Source organism: Otolemur garnettii, unplaced genomic scaffold (genome assembly GCF_000181295.1).
Source record: "Otolemur garnettii isolate 467f Iridium unplaced genomic scaffold, OtoGar3 scaffold00114, whole genome shotgun sequence".
Taxonomy (NCBI): Eukaryota; Metazoa; Chordata; class Mammalia; order Primates; family Galagidae; genus Otolemur; species Otolemur garnettii.
The window spans coordinates 6,395,563-6,405,431 of NW_003852509.1; the positions used below are offsets into that span (position 1 = coordinate 6,395,563).

A 9,869-nucleotide genomic window follows, 5' to 3' on the forward strand; every position below is an offset into this window, starting at 1 on the left:
GCATAAATTTCTTATTTTTACATGCAAATATTTAAATAAAAACTAATCCAATCAAAATGCAAAGCAATATAACACTGTAAAATGAAAGCATAGACTGCATAAATTCATTTATCATAAACTGTATCTCTTAGTTCTGGTTTTCACTTCCCAGGAATGAAATTACAATAGTGTCTGCATGAGACAAAGTATACTATTTTGTAAGTCATCATAACATTTTCAATGAATATTTTCAATGTGCAGAATTCTCCACCTCTGTACTCATTCCTCATTCTGCATATTGTTTGGCTTATGAGCTGAAAGTAGTTTTTGGAAGCTCTGACATCTATAGAATTTTCTTTAGACCTCACTCAAATTTTTCATAAAATACATCCAGGGTTTTCTTTAGTAGAAGAAATCAGAAATTGGTTTAAATGTCAAGAAGGAGTGGCTCTGAGAAGTATGTGGAAAATCATTGCCTTTCTGACAGTGGCTAAAATCCCACAGCAGTATAGCATTCCTAAGGTTATGGAAGTCTTACTAATTTGTCATATTTTAGAAGTAATTCACTAACTTAGTTATTAACTGAATGTATTTGTCATTATCTCCTAGTTTTCCTTTAATCTACATTCCTTATTATTATTTGTTCCTATTTTTCCAATGAAGTGATTAGCATTATTAAAGAACTAGAACACTTACTCCTGGTATTTTTATAAATAGTCTTTGTTTCTGGAAGAAATTATTTCCATTAATTTGCTTCTCTGAAATTTCAGATGTATTTTGAACACATTTGTGACAATAGCATTAAAATGCACTGATCCATGCTCTCATAAATTCTTAGAAATTACAATTTGATAAGAACTCCTGAAATAAGAGCTTAGAACAGCATTGTGATCAATGCTGTGTCACAAAAACTATACTTAATGCCTAGGAAGTTAAAACTACAAGTTACCTAGAACTAGAAGTTAAAACTAAAAATAACAAGAAGGTGATGCCTTGTTAAAATTTAGAAACCTGCTCTTCAGTTTCCTCGTGGCTGTCTTTACTTCTTGATTCCTCAAGGTATAGATTACTGGGTTCAAAATGGGAGTAAAGATGGTATAAAACACAGACAGGATCTTGTCTACTAGAAAGTTGCTCAGTGGCCACATGTAGATGAAGATGCATGGCCCAAAGAACAGGAAGACAACAATGAAATGAGCTGTGCAGGTAGAAAGAGCCTTTGATGATCCTCTGGAATAGTAATGCTTGATAGTAACCAGGACAATAACATATGAATTGAATAAGAGAATAAAGCAGGACAAAGCAATTATGCCACTTGTTGAGATCATAAAGAGGCCCAAAACATAAGTGTCCACACAAGCCAGTTGGAATACCACAGGAAGATCACAGAAAAAACTGTCTACTTTATTGGGTCCACAGAATGGTAACGTGAGGGCAAATATGACCTGGCTCATTGAATGCATAATTCCCACAGTCCAGGAAGCTACTACAAGTGCAATACACACCTGCGGACTAATGATAGAAGCATAGTGCAGGGGCTTGCAGATTGCAATGTATCTGTCAAAGGACATAGCCATGAGTAAGATAATCTCTGTGCCAGTGAAAAGGTGCAGAAAAAATATCTGGGTAATGCAACCATTGAAAGAGATGGTTTTCTGACCAGTTAAGTAGTCTGTAATCATCTTGGGGGTGGCAAAGGAAGCAAGAGACATATCAATGATGGAAAGGTTGGTGAGCAGGAAATACATAGGAGCATGCAGGTGAGAGTCAGCCATGACTGTGATGACTATGAGGCCATTACCCACCATTGTCGCCACATAAAACAATGAAAACACCATAAAGAAAAACATCTGTAGTTCCCAGGAATCAGAAAGCCCCAGCAAAAAAAATTCACTGACAGTAGACTTATTGGCCACATCCATTGTCTTGATTCATAGTAGAAGCCTGTATCATGAAAAAAAAAATCAAGAGGAATGTATGATTCAATTGAAACAAAAGCTTTATTTCCAAGAATCTACTTTCATGAGCTTATTTCTTCTCTATGAAACTTATCTAGACTCTTCTTTCCATCCTTCTCATTTTGTATATTGGAAAGGAATTATGGAATGTTAAGAGATTATAGCAAAATACTCATTAACTCATAGGTATTGAAAAAAAACACTTTCTTTCCTGGTTCTAGATGGCAACCCAATCAAGATAATAACATTCTAAACAGACCCACCTACCTATTTCTCTGTCTATTTATAGACACAATTATAAAGATAATAGATAACACTTTGTAAGCACTTACTTTCTGCTTACCCATTTAGTCATTCAGAATTAATCCATAAAGATAACCTTACTGTAAAAACATATACAATTATAGCACATATACAGCTCTTATATCATGGATCTCAAACATTATAGTGAGGTTTCAATGAATAGTTGCAGAACTCTTGCAAATTTCCAGAGAGCTGTTAACATATTCACAGATAAAAGTTTTCTCACTGAAACCCAGAAGAAACACAAAAGTTAGATTTGCATATATTCATCCCATGAAAGATAACTGGTTTACTATCAAATTTACTGCAGCCAAAGGAAAACCATGTAACTTTCTTTGATCATAATTTATTTTTGTTAAAATATGAGCTTGCTCCACCTATAAATATTTATAATTCTATAATTTAAAGTTTTATCTTGAATCCTGAAGGATAAATCACATCAGTTTTGTGGGAAGGCACTCAAAGATTAACCTCTTTCACCCCACCCCTGTTTGAATTCTCCTTTTATATATGCTATTATATGTAAACTCTTACACTGTTCTCAGGTCCATGGAATAGAGGTTATGAGATGGGAGTTGGAAGGGAAAACATTTAAAATATTTCAGTAGAAATCATTTGTAAAACACCTTTACTTACCAAATCTATGTGAGAATATGGGCTTTGGATTATTGAGAATGTTAAGTAAGCTTCTGACAGAAAGCATAGATCAAACTTAAATATAAGTAACTGATCTAGTTGAATCATTAGTTGTTGAGCAGCTGTAGATAAAATGGATGCTGCAGTCACTTGGGAATTGACCAAGAAATCCTCTTGCAATGGGATTTATTAAACAACATAGATGGTATTATTGAGTTCACAAAGGAAAGATATTTCAAGAATCTTATGAGAATTTACAGTAATTATTTTCACCTGGACCTGAGAGATTCTGGGAGTAGAATTTGGGAAAGTAACCATTTCAAAAGGCAGCAGAAAACAATCATGTTGTTAGGACTATGAACTAAATTAACTCTTAAGGCTCCTCCCTCAGTGACTGACTGATTGGACACCCCCTCGGCCAAAAGCATCCCTAAAAATGAGTTGCTAGCCAAGAAATGAGATCAGACATGCCTGGTCATGCCCACTCCACCTCTTAGAGATGTCCTTTGTGATTCACTAACAGGCCTATGGCTATTCTAGACCTACCTGCAGGCCCTCAGTATGCATAACAAAACACTTGAAGTCTGGGAGAAAGAAAGCAAGAAGATTCCAATTTCAAGAAAGAGAAGAAATGCCAGCACTAGGGTCAGTAGGCTTGCTGCCTTTATGGGGACAAAGAGAAAGAAAAATAGTGATTGTAGCCAAAGTAACAAGATAGTGTGAACCTACTACACTTGCCTCTTCTGTCTTCTTAGTGGCTGGAATGCAAGCAGCTCTCTTGTCCTTGGAAACACAGTTATCACAGGTAGTTTGGATCCTGTTGGTGATTTTGTCCTTGAGATATGACTGACACCTGAAACTTGCATCCTATTGTTCAGTTCAGGGACTCTTTGAGCCTATAAAACAGATTCTAAAAGGTAGTGAGCTGGTGAATGTAAAGAGAAAGATTTACATTTCCTTTCTGTATGTTTTTTTCAGATATTGTGAAAATAGAGCTCCACAGAGTGCCTGCCAGCTGCTAGAGGGAAAGAGGGGAGAGAGAGAGAGAGAGAGTGAGAGAGAGAACCAAAAGCTCATTGATTGATTTTAGCCCTTTTGGAAAAACTATGACTTAGTAATTTTTCTATGATTTCTCTATTAAGACTCACAATCCTTTCACATGTTAACTTTTTATTTTATTTTATTTTTGAGACACAGTTTCACTATGTTGCCCTGGGTGGAGTACAGCGGCATCACAGCTCACAGCAACCTCAAACTCTTGGGCTTAAGCAATTCTCTTGCCTCAGCCTCCCAAGTAGCTGGGACTACAGGTGCCCGCCACAAGGCCCAGCTATTTTTGTTGTTGTTGTTGTTGCAATTGTCATTGTTGTTTAGCAGGCCCGAGCGGGCTCGAACCCTCTAGCTTCAGTGCATGTGGCCAGTGCCTGACTCACTGAATTACGGGTGCCAAGCCATGTTAACTATGTTAATAATCAGTCTTCATTCTCCAACACTGTGCTAGAGAAAATAGAGAATAAAATCCAAAACATTCACCTGCACCCAAGCAGAGACCCCTCTGAGGGGCCTGACAGGTCCCCCAATCATGACAATAAAGGAAAATCCAGAGTTCCTTCAGGGGAAGTTTCAAACATCTGACTAGACTTTAAAAGTGAACAGACTTGCTGCTTTTATGGGACAGCATGAGAACGAAGGCCCTCAGAACAAGTTAGAGCTAGAGTTATGAGGTTTTTTTGGTTCCCCGTGGAAAAAACCAAGCATCATGATGAAAGATACCATCTTAACATGTTCTTGGGCTTTCCTTTCTGCCAGAGACATCTTCCAGGCATTCACCGAAATGGCGAACACAAAGGGAAAGAGGAGAGGCACTGATACATGTTCTCTAGGCTTTTTAGAAAACAATGGAGTTGTTCTTTTGGCCAAATACATGCGATTCCACAAGAAACATGATACTGTAGACATCAAGGGAATGCATACTGTTCAAAAGGCATGCCACACAAATATTACCATGGCAAAGCTGGAAAAGTCTACAGTGTTACCCAGCATGTTGTTGAAATCGTTGTAAACAAACACGTTAAGGGCAAGATTCTTGTTAAGAGGATTAATGTTTGTATTGAGCATATTAAGCACTCTAAGAGCCGAGATGGCTTCCTAAAATCAATGAAGGAAAATGACCAGAAAAAGAAGAAAGGCAAAGAGAAAGGTACCTGGGTTCAACTGAAGCACCAGCCTGCTCCACCCAGAGAAGCAAATTTTGTGAGAACCAATGGAAAGGAGCCTGAGCTGCTGGAAACCACTCCCTATGAATTCATGGTATAATAAGTGTACAGCACAGCACACAGGAAAGCCAAGAGAACCAGCTGAACAGGAGCATAAGGTGCTGGAAGTTTTTCCTCATGAATTCATGACATAATAGGTGTACAGCATAGCATACAGGGCAACCAAGGGAAGCAACTGAACAGGAACATAAAGTGCTATACCCTTTTTCCCATGAATTCATGGCATAATAGGTGTACAGCATAGCACACAGGATAGCCAAAAGAACCAGTTGAACAGAAGAATAAAGTGCTAGAACCTATTCCCTATGAATTCATGACATAATAAGTATTAAAAATAAAAAGGTACTGTAAAAAAAAATGTATGTTTTTGGATTGTTTTGCAGAAACTTCCATGGATGGAATATGCAGATATGCAGATAAGAGGGAACAGAAAAATTGAGCACTAGCTGCCATTCTTTGCTCTAAATGTCCCCTGAGGGTTAACATAACCTTCACCTCACTTCTTTGTTGTGTCATTAACATTAATTACTGCTCTGAGTCCACTTGAGCCCTGCCTTCTTCAGCATATCTCACCTTTTGAGGCCAAGACTGCCTGAAATGTACCCCTGCTTTTCAAAAACCCAAACTGGTAAGACATGGAAGAGTTCAAGTTTTAAGCATTTGCTGCTTGCTCTCCTTGTGCGGCATGCTACAAATAAAAATGCCACTTTCTGCTGCTGCAGCTTCAAGCTCACAGTGTCTGGCCTTATGGCGCTGGTTGAGTGAAATCCAATTTAATCTGATAACAGCCTCTGCTTCAAAATTTTGAGATCTTTAGAGGTATTGAACACTTATAAATAAAACAATCTTCTACCTACTGCCTTTCTCCTTGGTCTATGTAGCCATGGTGCTGAGGAACCTCCTATTACACACACTGTCACATCAGAGCCACACCTTCACTCTCCCATGTATTTTCGGTTGGGCAATTTCTCCTTCATTGACAAGTCCCTGGCCTCATTTGCCCTGACTTGTCTACAATATCACATTTCTTGTGGATTCACACGTATGTGGCCCCAAAAAATGACTTCAGACTTCCTCAGTGAGCATAACCCAGATAGTCTTCCTACGTCTCTTAGGAGGTGCTGAGATTAACTGCTGATCTCCATGTCCTTGATGGGCATGTGACTCTACGTAACCCTCTACACTATTTTATCATCAGGAGACAGACAATGTGTGTTGGGCTTGTTATACTTTCCTGGATTGTTCACATCCTCCATGTTCTAAGTCAGTTAACATTTACTATGAATTTGCCCTTCCAGGGACCCAGGGAAATAAACAGCTTCTTTTGTGACCTCCTTTTGGTGATTAAATTCACTTGTGTAGACATATAATTCTGGGGGAGTTCGTGTCTCAACCGGTGGCATGATTGCCCTGGTGTGCTTCATCCTCCTTTAATCTCCTTATAGTCTTTGGCTGGTAGTGTTCCTCTAGCAGGTCCTCCAACGCCCTCTTCACTTGCAGTGCCCACCTCACTGTTGTGACTCTTCTTTGGCCCAGTCTAATCCCTCCATTGATAGGGTCCTCGCCTTCTCTGCTTCATATGCTCTATTGACAATCCCTTATCTGAGCATGTTTTTCAATCTTTCATTATTATAGCCATAGAGAAGAAACTTAACACTGAGCACCAACAGTGCATGGTAAAAGATAAACATAGGAAACAATTTAAAGGAAAATTGAGCCTAATTTTATGATACTAGGTCTTCATTTACAAGAGTCATCACCCTAATCAAAACTGTCTATAGTGTGGTTCTGCAGAGCTAATTTCTTTCTTTCCTTTTTAGAGGCAGTCTCACTTTATTGCCCTCAGTAGAGTTCCATGGTGTCACAGCTCACAGCAACCTCCAACTCCTGGGTTTAGGTGATTCTCTTGCCTCAGCCCCCCGAGTAGCTGGAACTATAGGTGCCCATCACAATGCTTAGCTATTTTTTTGTTATAGTTTGGCCAGGGCCGGGTTTGAACCCATCACCCTCAGTGTACGGGGCTGGCACTCTACTCACTGAGCCACAGGTGCTGCCCTGTAGAGCTAATTTCTTTCTGCCAACTTGCAGACTGTGCTTAAAAGATATCGAGAAAACTAGGATAGAGAAGTTATCTCAAATTGTAAGCCTGGAAAATGGTATAGAGTTGGAACCCAGATCAGACAATCTAATCTCAGTGTTGGTGCTCTCAATCTCCACTGTGGGAGTTCTTAGCTGTGTGCGTGTATATGTGCGTAAGCATGCATGTATGTACACACACAATAAATATGTCATTGACTCCTGTGGAAGTTTGATGAAGCCTAAATCCTCCTTCTCAGAATAATATCTCAAGATAAAATCTATAGGAACATACAAATAATCAACAGATATATTAAAAATTGCTCAATATCACTAGTTATCAAAGAATACAAATTAAAACCACAAGATCCCAACATTTAGGATAGCTATAATCAAAAAGATGAAAAATGATAAATGCTGGCAAAGAAGTGGGGAAAAGGAAACTCTTGTATGCTATTGAAGAGAATATAAACTAGTACAGCTGTTACGGAGAAAAGTATGAAGGCTCCTCATAAACTATAAATAAAACAACCATATAATCCAGAAATCCCACTACTAGGCATTTATCCAAAGGAAACAAAATCAACATATGGAAGAGATAGCTGCACTTCGTGTTTATTCCAGCCTCATTCACAGTAGTCAAGATATGGTATCAAACCAAGTCCAACAGTAGATGAATGGATAAAGTAAATACAGTATATTTATACCATGAAATACTATTCAGCCTTGAAAAAGAATGAAATCCTGTCATTTGCAGGAAAATGAATAGAGGAAATTATGTTAAGTGAAATAAGCCAGGAATGGCAAATTAAGCACCACATGCTCTCATTCATATGTAGAATTTTAAAAAAAAGATTGATCTCATAAAAGTAAAAAGCAGAACAGAGCATACTAGAGGTTAAGGGAAGGGAGATTTGGAGAGGTTTGTTAAAGGGCACAAAATTATAACTAGATAGGAAGAATAAGCTTTAATAATTTATAGCACTATAGCTAATAATAATATTTTATGTATTTCCAAATAGCTAGAAGAGAGGATAGCGAATGTTTTGAACACAAAGGAAATGATAAATGTTCGAGATGATGGATAACCTAATAACCCTGATCTGATTATTATACATTGTATTTATCAAAACAGCACTATGTACCCATAAATGTGTACAGTTATTATGTGCCAGTTAAAATAAATTAAAAATATAAGAACACTAAGAAAATCAATTATGCTAAACTGTAGTTATAAAAGGATTTTTTAAATTGTGATATAGAAATAAGGATGCTTTATGAACACATTGAATAAGATCTAGTGAAAATTTAATAGCTGAAATAATTTTAAAATGGTGATGATTTTGAACAATATTTTGAGATTTCTGCAACAACCTTTTATACTATGAGAATATCTGTGATAACACAATCATACCTACTGATAATATTGACTGCATTCATCATTAAAGGAAATGTTTCTTTTCAATTATGAACAAAAGGCTGAGATGTGATAGTAGTAAAAACTAAGTATAAAATTTTTTCCACCTAAGTTCATAGACTCCTGAATTCCATTCATAGACCTCGTGAGCCTATATGACCCACAAGTGAACTACACAATCCTGCTCCATCCCTTTGTGCTCACCTGTTTCAGGAGGAATAATTTCTGCTGTTACATGGAAAAAGAATTGCAGGTGGGAAATCATGAGGAGAATGGTAGAGAGGACAATTAGGTTTTGGGAATAGCAGTGACTAACCAGTGGTCTGTGAACTATCCTATAATACTATATTACTATGCAGCATAAACTGCCCAGTCTAGGGAGAAGAGAGCAGAGACGGAGAGACATAGATGAAGTCAAGGTACTGCATGTTAGAAATAGGAAGACTGTCAATGGATAGCATTGGATAGTGGATGAGAAAAAAGGTAGAACCAAGATTGGGAATGTATTAATAAATAGGTATACATTATTTTCTTAATTAAATCATAACTGTGTACATTAATGCATTTATGGGATATAATGGGCTGATTTTATATACAATTTGGAATGCTTACATCAAACTGGTTAACATAACCTTTACCTCACTTCTTTGTTGTGTTAAGACATTTATACTCTACTCTTAATAGTTTTGGCATGGACCCTTGCATTGTGCACATTAGGTGAAGTCCCACCAAATATCCTCCCTCCTCCTGGGTTCCACCTTCCCCTCCCTTCTCCCTCCTCTTCCTTCCTTCTTTCTGCCACTATAGTTGTGTTTTATCATTCGTATGAAAGTGTAGATGATTATATATTGGTTTCATAATAGTATCAAGTACATTGGATACTTTTCTTTCCATTCTTGAGATACTTCACTAAGAAGTATATGTTCCAGCTCCATCCAGGTAAACATAAAAGATGTGAGTCTCCATCTTTTATGGCTGCATAGTATTCCATGGTGGGAATGCAAGCTATGATGTCCTTTTTGGAAAGAAGTTTGGAGAACATTTAGGGAACTAAAAGTAGACCTACTGTTTGATCCTGCAATTCCTCTGATAGGTTTATACCCAGATGACCAAAACTCATTTTACAACAAAGATATTTTCACCAAAATGTTTATTGCAGGCCAATTCATAATTGCCAAGTCATGAAAGCAGCCCAAATGCCCACTGACCCATGAATGGATAGGT

General features: G+C 37.6%; 1 protein-coding gene across 1 annotated transcript; it reads right to left on the bottom strand.

The window, feature by feature from the left end:
- Nucleotides 1-947: 947 nt before the first annotated feature.
- LOC100948127 (olfactory receptor 4K2) lies at nt 948-1,901 on the bottom strand. The gene has a single exon (XM_012809830.1). It carries the CDS (start codon nt 1,899-1,901, stop codon nt 948-950), a length of 954 nt encoding a protein of 317 aa, XP_012665284.1.
- Nucleotides 1,902-9,869: the final 7,968 nt, after the last annotated feature.